Source organism: Ammospiza caudacuta, chromosome 10 (genome assembly GCF_027887145.1).
Source record: "Ammospiza caudacuta isolate bAmmCau1 chromosome 10, bAmmCau1.pri, whole genome shotgun sequence".
NCBI lineage: Eukaryota > Metazoa > Chordata > Aves > Passeriformes > Passerellidae > Ammospiza > Ammospiza caudacuta.
The window spans coordinates 16763024-16781083 of NC_080602.1; the positions used below are offsets into that span (position 1 = coordinate 16763024).

General features: G+C 37.8%; 1 protein-coding gene across 1 annotated transcript; it reads right to left on the bottom strand.

Moving 5' to 3' along the window:
* Positions 1-1977: 1977 nt before the first annotated feature.
* On the bottom strand, positions 1978-17808 carry LOC131561884 (aromatase). The gene is made up of 9 exons (XM_058811375.1): positions 17520-17808; positions 16403-16553; positions 13977-14131; positions 13172-13348; positions 12383-12497; positions 10436-10550; positions 9673-9835; positions 8257-8498; positions 1978-5365 (listed from the first exon to the last, which is right to left on the bottom strand). Exons 1-9 carry the CDS (start codon positions 17662-17664, stop codon positions 5099-5101), a joined length of 1530 nt encoding a protein of 509 aa, XP_058667358.1. The 5' UTR covers positions 17665-17808; the 3' UTR covers positions 1978-5098.
* Between the last annotated feature and the right edge of the window lie 252 nt (positions 17809-18060).

Consider the following 18060-nt stretch of genomic DNA (forward strand, 5'->3'; position numbering starts at 1 on the left):
TACCTTCTGCAGAAGTGTGGTGATGCTCCACGAAGTGTTGGGCCCTGCATTACTCATGAAAATCTAACTTCAAAGACCAGAGTATTTCCTTAGTGATTGCTGTTCTACCGTGGAATAATGCCATAGAGGCACTACATTAAATTAAGCCAGCAACAGGGAAAATATTGCATTAAGATATCATATTGAGAGAATGTGTTGGTATCAGTACATCAAATTAATTGTTGAATTATACTTAAAGTACTAGCAAAGCCCTACAGCTTCTCAGAAATCATTTTGAGCCCTACCAAGTTAGGTTCTGCTGATCCTGATGCCAAATGATACATAAAGATTCGAGTAGACTGGGAGAATTCTTCCAGCAAAAGGTGATACTGGAAAATGTTCTATGCCAATGCTAATTGGAATAATGAATAAACGGAATATTAAACAAGCAGGATGATTGATTTCTTGCCAATAAATTCTGTCCCTGGGCTGGGTTTTCTCTCTGTCTCCACGTCTCCCTCAAGCAGAGTTAATACCTGAGTGAGAGCAGGAGTGTCTGGGCTTTCAGCAGGGCTTGGCCAGGGCTGAGCTGCGCTTGTGGCAGGGGGAATTCGCCATCTGCTGGCCCTGCCGAGGTTCCTGCAGAGCTCCCCGGTCCCTGGGCAGGGTTACCTGCGCCGAGCGAGGGGCAGCAAGTCCTGCAGGGGGAACAGCGCATCCCCGGGGCAGCGCTGGGGCTCCTTTGGGCGCAGGGATTCACCTGAGGGAACGAGTGCTGCAGGAGAACAGGGGGGCGGGATCCTCTGCTTGCCCACACTGTGGAATTAAAGGTCTGTGCTGGAAAAAGGCACAATTATCACAGCATGCAAACACGGCGCTTTCATAAATAGATATCATCAATTTTAAGGCTTACAATAACAGTAGGTAGGATTCAACGCAACATCGCCTAACACTCTTAACCTCTTAAATCCTGATTAAAAATATGTCAGGTGCAAATTCCAGTTTTAAATTACAAAAGAATTTACTTCAAACAGATTTGTCTTAAATTCTGTACTATTTTCCTCTGTCAAACAGTACTGCATTCCTTTCTACTGGAAACTGTCAAGTGGAATTTTCTTTTGAGGTTAGAATTGAATTTAATAGGATGTTAACTGAGGCTATAAAATTGGATTGTATTGTACAGAAAATGAACAATTTATAAAATGAAAATTGATAAAATGAAAGTTTATTATTGTTTAAAAATTACTAATACAGCTTATGAAATTCTAAGGTAAATATTTTCAATATCAGGTCACTGAAAAATCTATTTGCAGCTATATTAGAGTTTTGTGGTCTTTTAAATTTTTTTTAGTATGCCACTTACTACCTTCCAGTTCCCTGTCACTCAGCCAGATGTTTATAATTCTTTAAGCTTTTAATTTGAATGAAAAAAATTAGGCATTGGATACAAATTGAATTTGTCATGCTGTCTTTTTACGAGCAGAAAATGAGATTAAATTTTTTACTTTCAACTGTATAGTCAGTTAAATTATTTTATTTGTTACATTTTTGAATTGCTTTAGATACTTTTCTCACTGACAGCTGAGTCCTTTATTTGCATCATTAAGCCAATTTTTTTGGTTATATTAACAAATATCTGTTACCTTAAGAACCACCAAAACCTACCTCTTCTCCCTTCTTTTAAAGCTTTGATAAAGTGCATTCCTAGGATTAGTGTTGTATCAATTTAAATTATTTTAACTATGCTTTCTTGCTATCATGAAAAATACCTTGGCAGTAATATAGTATCTAAAATCAGTGGGAATTTTGATTTTAGAACATTGTGGAGTTCATCCTTCTATCTAACACATTGATCTGTTAATTCATGCAGACATACTCATGCATTTTAAAAAAATCTTGTGATTCTCAGATTGGGAAAACATGATGAGACATGACTTTAAACTCTTTTGCATACAACTTTTATTTTTGATGTTTATTTTATTTGCTGACAACATTCACATCCATGTGCTGTGAGCAGCCCATGATAACAGTGAAGTATAAAACACATTTGAGTTTGTTGTGTGCAATGCATTGAACATTAATGGAGCAGTCAAGTCATGACCGTGGGCTTGGCGTGGTTTAAAAAGCCACTGGGATTTGTGCAGTACCTGGTGGCACAGCACTGTTTAAAACCAGAGCTCTGTTCTGTACAGTGAAAGGTTGAACCTGTTCGTACCCACTTGGCAAGTTCTGAAACTCTGCTGCCCCAGCCGCCGCTCTCGAGCAGGGTGAGATTGTGGGATGGGGAACGGAGCCGGCAGCGCAAATATCCAAGCAAATATCCATGCAAACAGAGCACTGAGGAGCAGCCCCAGCAGAGTCAGGGCGAGCAGCACTCAGACGAGCTGAGCTCAGATTAATCACAGCTCTGCTGTCCAAATGGGGACCAAAGTAAATCCTGCAGAAACCACAGGACCAGGAATGCTGTGTTCAAAACATATCAGACACAATGGGAAATAACTCTGTCTTGCTGAGAAAAAGTAAAAAATGATACTGCTTTATTTGGACCAAAAAATAATTATGGTAATAATTTTTCTGAAGTTCCTGCCTACAAATTCAACAATATAGAATACATTCAAGAAATCAGAGCAGCATGCATTTCCCATCTATTTGATTTCATAAAATTACTTCAAAATTTGAATGATAATTTATTAACTTCATGCGTGTAAAAAATTTTACTTGGAGGAGGCCTATAATTGTGAGGTGGGAAAATCAGACAGTAAATTATCACTACAAAATTGGTTTTGTGTGTGAAATAAGCAAAGATATGTATCCTGTGTATAAAATAGTAGTTTATTCTCAAGAAAAACAGCCTTCAGTGGATTTCTTTTCAAAGTTCTAATGCAAATAAGAAATACATGCTCACTGAAGTACCCTGAAGTGTTTTATGATGCAGATAGAGTAAAAAGGTTTTAAACATGGTTGTGTTTGTTTGTTCTTCTCCCAACTGCTTTATCAATTTCCTAGTTTAAAGGGTACAAAGAATGTAGAAACAGAGGTCACATTAGATATTACACAGATTTATACCACTGTGGCACTTTATGACCTAAAAAATAGAAGTCCTAGGAAACATAGAACCTTTTACTTTAGAAAAGACCATTGAGTCTTACCATTAAATTCTGTTTATTTTTATCTTAGACTGCCCAGTTTTGTCTGCATATACAGGTGGGTACAGGATTGCACCTTGCTGTTGTAATTTTTGGTTTAATGCAAAGGTTATGGACAAAATTTTAAAAGTAACCTAGCTGCAATAAATTCTTCAATAAATGCTTTCAAGCTTGATTTTTTAAAATTACTGTACAAAATTTGTATATTGTTTTGAGAATTACCCTAAATGGGCAGCTCCTCTTCTTTGCCACCATTCCCAGTTTAATTCATTACCTTTGGGTGGGGCACATGGTTATTTGTTGGGTCTCTGCAGTTTTTCTGTGCTACTGGATAGATCCTTCTCTTCTGGACTTGTGCCTGAGATCAGTGGTCAGAAGAAATAGATTAATTAATGAATTTTATTTATATTTTCAAAGTGAAGACACATTTTTCTCTTTTTTCCCTTTTTTTCCCTTGCCTTCTATTATAGTTTAAATGACTTGGAAGGAAAAGGTTAATATAAAGCCCACTGTACATTGGTTGGTTGTCTTTATCAAGGCACTTCGTCTGGAAAATCCCTTTCTTTGTGTTACACAGTATGTAAACTCAAGCTTAATGAAAATGGAAAGTCTCTGTCAAGGAATGTTGTCATTTGGCCAGGAAGATCTTTTTCTTCTTGACCAAGCTGGCAGCTCCTCATTAGGCTACTAAAGATATCAATGTCTAGACTGTACAAATTTCAAGATGGGTCAATTCTGAACAGAAAGGTTGAGTAGTTTTTCCTGTTAGGGATTAAGTATAAACCCCAGCCTGGTTTATAGTTAAAATAAAATCCTGTGTATGCAAAATGCCTTGAAGAACGTTTCCTAGAAATCTGCTTGTTAGTTCAGAACTTCTCTCCTTTGTCACTACCAAACTCTGGGCACTTCCCCAGTGAAATTTGTCTCTTGTGAGAGTGTTTATAAACTCGGAAATTCTGCACATCAGTGGGCGTGGAGCAAGAGAGAGAGCAGGACACAGCCCAGAGCTCCTACAGAAGGAGCGCCAGGAGTTGTTTGGATCATTAGGGAGGGACACTGTCTCCTGCTCTGGTGTGGGAACATCAGCAACAACTCCCAATCTTACTCTCTGAAGTGGAAACGAGCAACTAAAACCAGGTCAAAAAGGGATTTGGCACACCTTAGAGGGAATTTGACCACCTTCACTCAAGATGAGGGGAGGTGGGAAATTTCTATAATCAATCAGATGAGGAGGTGGGGCTGAAAGTCACCCCACCCATGTGGGCTGGTGATGAAGTTTGGTGCTCATCACCTCATTCTCACCTAGCTTTAACTAAGATATTTACAGATCCCCTGCAGCAGGATACTGGGTTTTAAAAGCATAGAACTGTTATCTCAACTACCATTATTACCTAGTACTCTGCAAGCTACTGCTATTGGTAAAATCTGTGTGACACTGTAAATCTTTGGTATGTGTTCAGCAGGACAGCAAAACACGGTAAAGAAAAATGTTTGAGTGACTTGTTCAAACATTTCTTTACAACTTATAGATGTCTTGAATACTTTAAATTGTTTCCTAGTCTTGAAATGAACTAATATTATTCATTCAGCTATTTTGGAAACAGATAGCGTTTTTGCTGTGGTCAAATATTGCTAGGTCCAGCTTCAGGGAGGTGGGGGAAAGGGAATTAAGCACACATCAGGGATGTTGGTTTGTTGACCCTCAAACCTCTGAACTGGCAGTGTTTGAAAGGGAAGGTGTAACTTTGTCTAAACTCTATGGTTTTAAAATGTAATCAGGAATTGTATAGCATGGCTTCATCTACAACAAAATTATTCTGTGCTTTCAGTCTTTGCAATTCTGGCCTTTGGTTCTGCTGCACAGGCAGAACAAGGTGTCACCTGAAGTCATTTAGGGGCAACAAAACATTTTACTTTCTGTATTTAACTAGGAATGATGACTATTTCTTAGAGGTTGAGAAAATCCTGTAACTTTAGTGCTGATCCATTCTATCACCCTGACTCTTGTCTGCATTTCTTCTGGGTGTGAAAACCATCTCCAGCAGAGGCTGCCTCTCTATGGGGTGCATGGATAAGTCATTGTTTTTCTGGATGTTGTTCAGGCCTCTTCCTTTCACTGTCTGCACTCTGCAGCGCCTCAGGAGAGTCACCAGGATTGCCTTCATCATGACCATGGCAATGAACTTCCCCACGCAGCTCCGGGGGCCGAACCCAAAGGGCTGGAAATAGCGGGAGGGGACCTGCGGGGAGCAACGGGAGCAGCAAACTCAGAGACAGGTTTTTCTCCTTAAAAGCAGTGAAAGCAATGATGGAAACTGGCAGTAGATATTATTGCCAGGCCTATGTACAAATCACAAATGGGACGGGACTGCTGGGAACGTGCCTTGAGCTGTTGTATTTTCCAGCATCAGTCTCATTGCATGGTTATGACAATGGGAAGATGCCAGCAGCTTACATCCCAGGCAGCAGACCAAGAACTTAATATTACAATTGACTTTAGAAGTTTTTTGACCGATCACACAAAGCAAAAGCACGTTGACAGTAGTTCCATCCAACCACTATAGGCACACGTTCCTTCAGTTGCTTGCTTATTTCAAATACAATACCTGCTTGTAAGCCTTAAGACACAACGCACAGATCTCCATTATTAAGCTTAGAACTTCCTAATATCTCACTAGATACACTTTTCTGCAGCTTAGGGAGTTATTCTAGACCACCATTAATACACAGACCATTGTTCTATTTCTCCTTACTTTTCTACTTACATAATTTTTCTGCTGACCAATCTTATGGCTACTGCTTAACTCTGCTGTCTCTGAGGCCTGCCTTTTGCAGCTTTCCCAAAACCTTCTAATTTTAAGGATTCCCACAGATATACTCTGAAAAACTTGTGGAAATAAACTTTTAAGAGCAATTCCTCATTTCGCACTGGAAATCCCAGGCCCACCTGCAGGCACTGACAGAAGTGTGGATCAGCCCTTGGAAATTCAGAGGTAGCAGGGATTGTACAGTTAAACGATTGAATTCTGCTCATGTGTTTGTCCTGGGAACTACAGGGATTTCACCACAAGCTGTGAAATGGAGTGAAGCCTCTGCTCTTCAAATGCATTAAACTTCATTAAAAAGTTCTTCAGAAAATGTTCATTATAAAGCTTATAAATATCTGAAATACAGGCTGATGCCTTGTCTAATGATAATCACTGAGCCATACGCCTACTCCATTTGCAATTATAAAGCTAATATTTCTGAGAACTAATTTGTCGTGAAATTAAATGTTAAAATTTTTCATATTTAATAGAGAGATAACACAAAACTATTGTCTTCTGCCCTGGCAGCTGAAATAGGAATTGCAGGATTCCCAGGATTCCTGAAGAGTCGACAGCTAGTTTCTGCTACCTTTATTGCCATTGAATAGATCAGTTAAAAAGAATGTCTGGTTATAAAGACATTATTTTTCTTCATCTGTGTAACTTCTTTTTAAAAAAGTGAGGTATTAACCATGTTCTGATTTCCTATTTAACAAGAATAGAGTAGAAACCATTTATTTATATCAAATCATCTGGAAAAAGTGTACTGTTTTTCCTTACTTTCAGACTGACAAAAGTGTTCAGTTTAATTTTTTTTAAAATAAACTGAGCCGTGCTTTTGGAAAAATTATAGATAAATACAAGTGTTTATAACACAGAGCAAGTACAGCAGCTGTCAGTGCAGCACAATGGCAAATGCACAGCCTGTGAAAATGGAAAAATGTTTAGATTCTAACAATGGCATCTTATCATAAATAATGCTGTGGATTGCTATTCACTTAGAGAACTGGAGGGAAATTGTGCCTGCCAGAATAATTATGTGGCGAACAGAATGCATCAAGTCAGATAGAAAATGTGTGGTTAAATATTTGGTCAAGGGGAAATATTTTTAGTAGCAAAATGTCCTCGTAAATTAAGCAAGATATCAATTTTTGATAGAAACACTTGGAATGTAAATAATGGGTGGCAAAATGGAGTCTATTCACAGGGAATTGTAATTTTGATAAAACTTCATCACTTACTCTACTTGAATTTTCTGCAAAAACTTTTTTTGAGCTGTTGTTTTTAATGCGGATTGCAGGATTTGCTCAGCAGTTGAGAAATATGAACCAGGTGGATTAATACTCATTTTTTGTGTGTGTTATATTTGATACGCTTAGTTTTGGTAAGAAATAGGTAAAACTTAAAGTTATTTTCTGGCTTGAACACTTTTTTTTTTTCCTTTCTTAGTTGTTGCTTCAGGTGTTTTAATGGTGAGTCCATTTTTGGTGTATCAAAGTAATCTGTTCTTTTTTAAAGCTGAAGTTGTTGCTGCCAGTGTTCATGTGTGCAGCTGCTAACACAGGGCAGTTTTAATCTCTCCAGGTTATTATTGCTGAACAAATACAGCTTCACAAAACCAATTGTTTAATCAGTAATCAGCAGAGCAGAGGTCTGAGTAAATAATCTGAAGGATGATTTGAACCAGTGGGGGATTACAAGAAGAAAAAATAATCACATATTGCTTTTGATTATAGTTCTCCTGATAGTTAGAACATAACTTGATTTGAAATTCAGAGCTGAACGGGAACTTAATTACTCAACATCTGCAGTATTAAGTTAGTTAGAACTTAACATTTTCATTATGGTCTATAAAATATTGTTAATTTAAAGAGAAAAAAAAGAATAACATGGGCACTGGATCCCCAGTCTCTCAGAAGTTACTGCACTGCTCCACCTCCCCAGAGAATGCTCAGCTCTGTGGGCTGCTGGCATGGCTCTAGCCCCATAAAGCCTCTTTATTTTGTCCAGCGCCAGGGGATATAATGGCAACTGGGTGTGTCTGACAAATTTAATCAGATTTTTTAAATCAAAACTATTATGTCTGGAAAAACTGTTTTCTGTATTATGATTATTTTTTATTTAAAAGACAGCTTGACAAGAAAATATCTGCCCAACTCTAATAGTAATAACAATAGTAATCAGCAGGTTGTAATCAGCAACTGGGCACTTAGACAAAGGGAAAACAGTCTTATGGCCACAAAGTTATTGAGCAAAGAAAGAGGAAGAGACATCAGCAATAAATAATATCCAAATTTCTGTAAGCAATGAGATGGAAAACTTACATTTTTCTCAAAATTTTCAAGAGAGAACTCGTTTGGCTTTGGGAAGAATTCGAGTTTGTGCATGCGGCCGATGTTGAGGATGATGTTGGTGCCCTTCTTCACGGGGTAGCCATCAATGACATCGTCCTGCAGTGCTTTCCTCATGATCAGGTCCACCACTGGCTGGTATCTCATGCTCTCATAAATAAAATTCTCTACAGTTTTTAAGTTTGGCATGTCATCACTTTGGATGTCTCTGTCGCCTTGTGGAATAGAGCAGAGGGTGAAGAGAGTAGTTGGTTAGGAATTTAATAACTTCATAACTTCATTGTACAAATATCAGAACATTTTGAGAAAATTATTTGGTTCTGAAGTAGGAAGAATCCGGCAGCTTCTAAGGAGTTTTGTGTGGCCTTACTTATTGAGGAAATCTGGTATATTGTTCATTAGCATAAATCCTAGTTTATTAATTAACAATCTTCTCGTCTTCTCACTCTTTGTTCTTGTCACCAGCAAAACTCTGGGGGTCTTTCTTTGGGTTTTGCATGAGAGAGCAACAAGGAACAACAAATAAATCTTCCAGGAGCTGACAGCAAACAGACCCTGGGGATAGTCTGGAGCTAATTCTGTAGGGATGTTAAATTTCCACGATGTGGTGAAGCCGTACCTTAGAGGGCAAGGCTTCAGAAAGAAGCAGGGAAAATGAGTGAGTGAGTACTCTCATGAGGACAGTGCAATGAGGATTATTAAAAGTACCTTAGAAAAAGAGTAAAAGTCTTGTGATACATTTTCTGGTGTTTAACAGACCAGAAGTAAGACTTAAATAAGAGTGGATGAAATTAGTTTCTATATTGGTTCAGTGTCAGATTTTGAATGAAGGCTAGAGAAGGGGAAGAATACAAATTTGGAATATCTTGATTGTGTTTTGAATAGTTAGTAATTAGTACTTAGAGGAGGCCAATTTGAGATCAAAATGGATGACAGCAGAATATAATTTTAATTTTGTCTAGTCTTTTCCTCCTAGAGTTATAATGAAACTTAGAGAAGTTCTCTATTTTAGCACAGAGAAATACTGGTGATTAGAATTATTTGAAACAAGTGCCCCTTTTTGCTATTTCAGGGTAACAGGAAAATAATTTCAATTAAACTTGAGGTGAATGCTGATATTACTCTGTGGTTGCTGAAGAGAGAATAGACCATATTATTGCTAATATATTATCAATTCTGATGATTTCTATTTTATTTTATAAATTTCTCACATTTTTTCATTTGCTCTTTAATATAAATTTTTACATACAATAGCAGTTCATATGTTTTACAGCAAACACTTATGTTGGGAGAAAATGCCTAAAATTTTCAGGTTTACATAAATTAAATTAGATCTCTGCTGAAGCAAAATTATATTCCCACATGACTGACTTTGCAGTTCCTGCTTACCCACAACAGTTTCAATTTCTCTCATCATCTCCTCTTCCACTGTGGGGTGCTCTGCAATCAGGATTAGCATAAAGAAGAGAGTCACAGACAGAGTGTCAGGAGCAGCAATCATCATCTCCAGCACACACTGGTTCACATTCTCAGCAGTCAGATCCCCTCTGTTCTGGAAAAAAAAAAAAAAATTGGAAATTTTGGAGAAAATATTGATTGCTGACCTCTGATGCCAACAAAGGTTTACAGACTGCACAATTTCTGGACAGTCTATCTTACACTAAATAGCATTTATTTTTTGTCTTTCAGAGAATGACAGAAAGCTCATGTTCTGATGGGTGTCTTGCAGGAAAGCAGAAATGTGTGTTCTTAGCTCAAATTCTTTTTAGTTTGTTGCATTTACTCAATGACTTTGTGAGCTGTCAGAGATTACACAAGGTAGGAGTGATATAACATTTGAAACCTTTGCAAACAAAAGGCAATATATTAAATAATACATAGGGGTTAAAAAAAGACTGAAGGACACTCAGGGATAGATGCAAGAGTTTTCGGGATGTTGTTTAAGCCATGAAATAAGTATGACAAGCACCTGATCCTGAAATACAAGCATTCCTGTTTGAGTCACTCTCAGGGACTCCCCAGCACCCACTCAGCATCCCTTTATGATGATGTGACTTTTGGAGAGGCATGTGAAGAGTAAATTGCAAGGCCTGTGTTCAGGGGCATGTCAGAAAACCCAAAACTTGCCATATTTTGAGTAAATTCCCAATACCTGTGCAAAAATCAACTGGGATGCAAAATCCATGTGTTCATCCAACTTTTCCACAGTGGAAAGCTTTTGTCGCTTCTGTTCTATTAAAGTTTCCATTGCTCCTTTAAGATCCTTGCTGTAAAGAGATGAAATGCAACATATTTATAAATATCTGCACCAGAGTATGACTAGAAATACAGAGATATATCAAGAAAAGCACCTAAGGTTGGCAGAAAATTAAGTATTCCTAAGAATAGTTGTATGGTTCTCTGCAAAAATAGTAATACTTAGGCAAAGTGTGTTTTCTTATTATTCTGGAATGAATCTTAATCTCTTTTTATAGAATAGACTGAAAAGGAGAGAAAAGTGTCTATATACACTATTAATGAATAAAGGTTTTAAAGATTTATTACCATTTCCAAAGAATTATTTTCTTTCCTTGTATTTTATATTGTGTTTTATCAGTAAGTAAAATGAATTTAGAGAACATAAGGGATGTTTTTTTGAGACAAGTATTAGAAAAATTGTATATTGGAGTAGAGTTTAAATAAACTTTTCATATTTGAATAGTAATACTGTGTCAACAGTTTGTGTTCCAGTGGTGGAAAAAGTAAAGTTCAAAGGTTGTTATAAATTTTGGGGGAATTTTTAATTAATTATAGATTTGAAAGTAATTGTTTAAAAAAAGTATTTTGAAAAGGTTTTGAATGGAATCTTCAGGTTTTTCAAATGTGGGTTTGTTACTGTTAATTAGATAATGTGTGTTTGTAGGGTAAATATATTTAGAATTTCAATTACCATAAAGATTTCAGTATTTATAAATATTTTATGTATTAGAAATAATTAGTAGTCCTTTTTGAAAAGTTTATCAGAAGAATATTACAAGTCTTCATATCCTGTGGTGGTTCTTTGCATTGTCTTAAATCCAGAAATCTTTTCTTTTTTTTTTTCTTTGCAATACAAAATTATTAATAAGTTCTTTTTTTATGAGACTGCTTTTGAAATATCAATATTTGCTTGCAGAGGCTTTCTGGTAATAACTGGCCTATAATAGTTTATCAGCATCACAGGATAAAGCAGTAATCAGTGCCATAATAAAACTAGCAAGCAAATATTAGAGAAGGTGAATCTTGTGTCCAGTGCTTAAGAAATGTCAATTAGTTTGGGTGAACCTGATCTTCTCCTTAAAGCCTTTGCTATGTAGCACTATCAAAGCAATTTTTTGCCTATCCTTCTTAAGGAGCAATTTCACTTACTAGATGGAAAACAAATCCAAAATGAAAACAAGTGACTGCCAGCTCTTTTTAAAGCCAGCTCTCTTTTGGCAGAAGACAGAAAAGAAGATCACAAAACTGGAAGAGTAATTTTGTGTTCTTGCAATGAGGAAAATGGCAAAATGTATTTGTTCCTTACTTAGGGAAAAAGCCCTCCATCTTGAAACGGATTATCACACTGAGCACCAAGTTTTAACTCATAAATGAGTGTTTGACTCAAAAATGCATGTAGAGAAATACAATAACCAGAAATTGTTCAAGGTTTAACTCTTTGGGGTCTGAATACAGATGGGTTTCCTTGTTTGGATGAGCTGCAACCTGCTCTGATTGTCCTCAACTGGACAGCAAATAATCAGTTCATCCATAAAACAGCTTTTCTTTGTCTGAAACAAAGCTTAGTTTCACATTTGAGTGTGCATGAACTGATATTTTGGTGAATAAATTGGAACTGGATAGACAAAGCTTTAAACTGGTTCCAGAATTCAGCTACTTGTACCATCAGTGACAAACCTGGTTCTGTCTTGGCTCTGCAAACAAGGGACCTCAGCAGCCACCTTTGCAAGTGTCACAATTTAGTGTCTAAAAGGCAGAGGAAAGATCTGATTCATTTCCCTTGATTTCCCATTGAGGGAAATGCTTCTTCATAAAAAGAAAGACTCTTATGCAATCGCTCTGTAGAGCGGTTGATACTCACACTGCGTCTTTGTACTTCTTGCACAGCCAAGAAATCTTAAAAAATATGTCAGGCTTTAATAAAAGGGCTTGCCAGGCATCAAAGTAGTTTTGAATCTTAAGCACAATGGCATTTTCTGAAAAGAAATGTTAAAAAAAAGGTCATTAGTCAAGTAAGGTAAATCTTTCAGAAAATTAATAATAAGGTTGGGTTCCCTACTCCACTAAGTTCCTGGGAATCTGATAAGCAACTGGTAGGTAACATTTGAAGCACAGTGTAAGAAAGGTCTAGATCTTTGCAGAAACTCTTGGTAACTTGCTGCAAGGACACAGAGCTGTGTCAGCCAGACCAAAGAGTCTCCCATAGAAGAGCAGAAGCAGAGCTATTGGAGAACACTGAAATGGGCAATTTAGACATCCTGATAATATTATTTCTGTTATAGGCTGAAGAAACAGAAAACATAATTTTTTAGGTGAACTTTTCAGAGCAATCATTTAGTTTGGTAGAAAGATTTGATTCTTGCATGAATATAATTTAATGTTGGAATTTTACCAAATTGGTGCATAAACATCTCTTTAAATGGCACAATTCATTAAGGTGGGTGAAAAGCTAATGCATATTTTTGGTCACGTAAAACTTTTTTATAACTACCATGATACTAAATCAATTCAATTAATTATTGATATGGTGATACAAGGGTCTGGTCTTGCTCTGTTATGTTGAGACAAAACAGCTGAGCGGTGTCAATGAATTTTCCTTGGATACGCATTTCAGACCCATCCTAAGGCCCAGAACTGAATCTGTCAGTACCATCCAGAGGAACCCCAAGGAAGAGCTTGTTGGAAGTGTCGAGCATGATCCTCCTCATGAGGTTGAGCACATTGATGTTGCCCAGCTCCGTGGCTTCCTCCTGCAGCTGCTCCAGGTGCTCGATGGTTGACTCCACGCAGATTGCGATCATCCGCACCAGCCCGGGGCCAGACAGAGCTGGGACATTTGTGCAAAAACACAAAAGGTTTGTTAGTTTTTGTACCTTCTTTATGATGCCTCAAGTGGTGATAGCAGTGTTGATGAAATGACAAATTGTGTCAGTGGCTGGTGCGAAACCATTCTGGAGCTTCAGTGGTTTATCGTTCTTTGAAAGGAAAATCCAGGGATGGATTGTAGCAGCCTGAATAGCTGCTGGTATAGTCCAGGGTAAGGAAGCAAAAAGGGTCTTTACTAGTATGGTACAGGGTAAGGAAGCACAAAGAATCTTTGCATAATATCCACACATGTTTAACTCGACCGCAGGGTGAGATGTTCAAGTCCTGACCCCTACACACAGAGGGTCTCCCTTACTCTCATAGGGGCCTGGGGCCTGACCCTGGTCTCGGGGCAGTACAGGGGTGGAGGGACAATCAGGGAAATGGGAGGAGTGGCTCAGGGACATAGGAACAGGGGAAGGAGCCAGTGGGGTCTAACAGCTTTTTGAGGGAAGCTTCTCGTGTCTCCTAGAGCAGGGAATGCCCCCTAGGGTCTCCACAATGGATTTCAGACAAACACGGCGGCATTCCAGGGAGGGTTGGCTCTGTGTGTGTCACAGTGATGCGGGGTGTCTGTGCACGCTGGTTACCTTTGGTGAAAAAGGGTCGAATTTCTTTCCAGTGAGCTGGGTTGTTGTTAAATATGATCCCATTCTCGTACATGCCAATGCACTGCAATCCAAGCTTGCTCCCAAACCGAGACACGTAATGCCAGTGCTTCATTACATGGAACACGCTGGAGGATCTGGGGAGGGAAGGAGGAAAAAGCCCCAAATAAAAGAACTGTTTCATGGACTAAATACAGCATTTGTATGCTGACATTTTACAGTTGCTCCCAAGTGCTGACTTGCATTCTTAATTTAGCAGCAAGCACAATGCTTAGCACGAAATGTTGTTCCTTTTACATAATTAAAAATCTGATCAATGCTTTCAGAATTTATATTAAAGCAATGAGCTGTTCTGCTCAGATTTAAACTATTTTTCAATTAAAATGCAAATAGTTGATGAAGGATTTTTTTAAAGGATTTAAAACTGAATAATGTGTATACATAGAAATGTGCAGATATATATGATACACTTAGGTAGAGCCCAGTGTCAGATATTTCAGATGATGAGGTGAAATATTTGATGTGTACTAAATTACAGCTTTACTGTTGTATAGTCAATGCTATGTACTCTTTTGTAGTTCTTTGATCATTCTCAGACACATATTGAAAGCATAAAAACACATGCATCATTTGAATATGCATTATCATAGTACAATGGTATGTGTGGTGTAAATAATAAATATTCTTAAAGAGATGCATAAGGGAAATCCATGATATGCATAAAAATTGTATTTACCACCACCAAGATTAATTTGGTGGTGCTGGCAGACAGCATTCTTGCTTTAGGATATAATTTCCTTTAGAGGGAGCCAGCATTTCAGAAATGTGCATGTGATGAAACACTGATCAAAGGAAATCCAACCAAAAGAAAGAAAATCAGATCAAAGATTTGAAATGAAACAATATGCTTCTTTCTTTACTGTGTAGTATAGTCTATGGGCCAAACCCCAGACTACTAACACGGGTTTAGTTTATTTTTTCAGTCAGATAATATAAATGTGGCTTTTGCTATTGACTACAAATATCCTTGGTTTTACAGTTTTGCTTCCTCCTGTCCCATGTGTCTCTGTGCAGGAGACACATCATAATGTTTCAAGGCAGGGTTTTGTCAAGTGACCTTGCATAAGGAGGTTTTCCTTTTGAAACTGTTTAATGAAGTCCTCCAAAAGACATCAGCTATTGTAAGCAAAACTGCAAGTCCTTCTCTCTTAGCATTAGCACCTCAGTATTAGATTTGATGCTAAAAGTTCAGATGGCATTGGTGAAAAGAGATGACATTGATTTTCTTGTGCAGAAGCCAGGTTATGTTTAGTTTTGCAGTGAATTTAGGATCCACTGAAAATTTTATTCTATATTCTTACTTTAAAAAAAGTTAAATATTCATTTTCTAGGTATAGCCAATGATTTAAAGCCAGAAATGTCTGAAAAGAAACAATGTATAGACTGTAAATCTGGCATTGTTTAGCAGCACTCCTGGTTTGTTTCTGATTAATTGGTAGCACAAAGACAGCTATAAGAGTTGGTCAGAATTTCAAAGCTTTCAGAGCATTATCAGAACATTTTACTTTAGTTGATATTTGTAACACCTTTGTAGGATAGGAACATAAACAGTTTTCTTGTCATGATAACTTCTTTCTACTGAGGTTTAAATAGAGATGAAGCTGACTTGCACCATGTGGCAAATTCTGTGATTATTCTCTATGCTGCTCTTCTTTCAAAGGCTTTTACTTAATGAAGGTATTAATTGATTGACACTGTTACTTAAAAGGTTCTGATTCTTTATCAATTACATGTGGTAAACCTTTTACTGCTTTTTTTTTCTTTTTCATGGCATGACTTGTAGTAATCCAATTTAAGAAACCAATGGAGCTAATAAAATGATAGGCTGAAGTTTAGCATTATGTTTAATACTGTGCATAATTGAAACCTATGAATAATCCCATTAATTGGAGTGGAATTATTCCTAATACTATAATGCTGTATTTGCTTAGTTAAATCACTGAATTGGAGCCATAACCTTCAAGCATTTACTTCCACTTTAAGGATAAATTTAAAAACACAGAAAATGAAAATTTGACTTAATAACACATTGCAGTAAGCCTAGATCCCTAAACTGAAAGTTATCTCTATAATAAATGGATAGTAAAATAGATGGTAAATTATTTCTAGGATTTAGCCACAGTGCTTTCCTATCCACAAAAAAATATTAGGAGAATTCACCAAAACTTCAACATCAGAGTCTTTAAACAGACACAAGAAAAAGGTTTGTGAATAGCAGAAAGTAATAGGCTTTTGTCGGGACAATTTTTGAAAATAATAACTTCAATTCTGCTTTAGAATAAAGTAGCAAAGAGGTTGTAAGGACATAAAGCTTTTCAAGTTATTAAGTATAGAAAATAAGGATTTACTTGCTAATTATAAATGTTTCTTCACCGCCGATCCAAACTCTCACAAATTCTCCGTATGTCTTGTTGTAGTAGTTGCAGGCATTCCCTACTCCCATCCAGAGAAATCTGCCATGAGAGATGAGGGGGCCAATTCCCATGCAGTATCCTGGCCCTAAGAAACAGGGGAGAGAGGGTTGGTCTCTCAGTGCTCACAGACAAGAAAACACCTTTTGAAAGGAGGTTTTACACACGGCAGGCACAGCCTGTGCTGGGCAGCTCACACGAACTGTCCTGCTCTGAAACTGTCTCAGGAGCTGCAGCGGTGCTGCTGCAATCTCACTGTCTGAGAGGCCTGTAGTGCTTTCAGTGGTACCTACAACAAATGACATTCTTTGCTGCTTTGGAACAGCTTCCAGCTGCTGCTTGCTTTTGGAGGGACGAGGGCTCCATCCTAGGAAGAAGAAATTCTCTTTTAGGCAAGAATCTTTTCCCAGAGTTTCTTCCAGGAGCCACTGGTTTAGGGTTATTCCTGTCCAACACCTGTGAGAGGCTGTGCACCGCTCTCCTCCCTGCAGCAGGGTGTTGCATCTGGTGGAAAATAAGCTGAGCCACTAATGTCTAAACAGGCCCCCAGAAGTTCCAGAAGGGAAAGGAGATTCGATGTTGTTCTGTTCTAGAGGGTTTTCAGTGCTAAAGATAGCAAAACATTGATAACCTACTAAAATCTTAACAGCTTCTTACATAACTGTCTAGAGTAAAGATAATTTAGAGGCTTAAACTTTAAAACATGCAAAAAGTAGTTTATAATGCGCATGAAAATGAGAGTTGTAAAACAGAACAAAATAGTTGAAAATCCTGAGTTGTAAAATAGTATTTTAGCTTTCTAGCATACACAAAATAAAGCTGAAGACGAAATGTCATATGGCCAAGCCACAATTATTATGGAAGTTCTGAACTTAGAATATGCCTGATTTCCTTTACCAGGAAATTTTAAGAGTCTGTATTACTTAAACTGATTCATAACAAATTTTGTTGTCATACCATGATTATTCAGCATTAATTTGGCACTTAAATCTGAGAAACAAACAAAAATTACTCTGAAAACTTTAATGTGGCAGAAGGGCTAAAGCTGACTTACCTGGTATTGATGAAGTCTCTTCATGATTCCATATGAGGAAGAGAAAGCACATGAGGATGAGTATGGGCACGGTGGCCACGGGCATCGTGTCTGGTACCAGGCTGGTGATGTTGAAGTGCATTGGGTTCAGGGTCTCCAGGACCATCTCTTCAAAGAGGTTCTGCTTTGCTCCAGAGAGAGAGAGGAAGGGAGAGAGGCAGAGGCTGTCAGAGGTGTTCAGCTTTGCTTGGTGCCTCTCAGCCCCTTTGCAGTCCCTACAGATGAGCAAATCCGCTCTGGACGTGGCTTTATAACCAGGGGGACTGCCTGGAGTGATTGCCGGGACAAGCCTCATCACAAGTCAGAAGAGACATGAAGCAGACACATTTTTTTTGCTTGGGAATAACAAAGGTTTTCTGACCTTGATGTTGAGGCATAGTTTTGGATATTTTGGCTGTCAGACCTTTTATCTCTGATATCGGCTTTGCTGGCCAGCACTGAGGTTTACTCCTTGCACATCTCTAACCAAAACACAAGAAATTAAACTTTCAGCATGTGTGCA

What these genes read in the sequence shown, in the direction of transcription:
- LOC131561884 (XM_058811375.1), bottom strand. Translation starts at nt 17,664, where the DNA reads ATGGTCCTGGAGACCCTGAACCCAATGCACTTCAACATCACCAGCCTG. An exon ending in GAAACATTTATAATTAGCAA is followed by an intron (nt 14,132 to 16,402) that starts GTAAATCCTTAT and finishes TTCCCTCCCCAG; the next exon opens with ATCCTCCAGCGTGTTCCATG. An exon ending in AGAAATTGAAACTGTTGTGG is followed by an intron (nt 8,499 to 9,672) that starts GTAAGCAGGAAC and finishes CTATTCCACAAG; the next exon opens with GCGACAGAGACATCCAAAGT.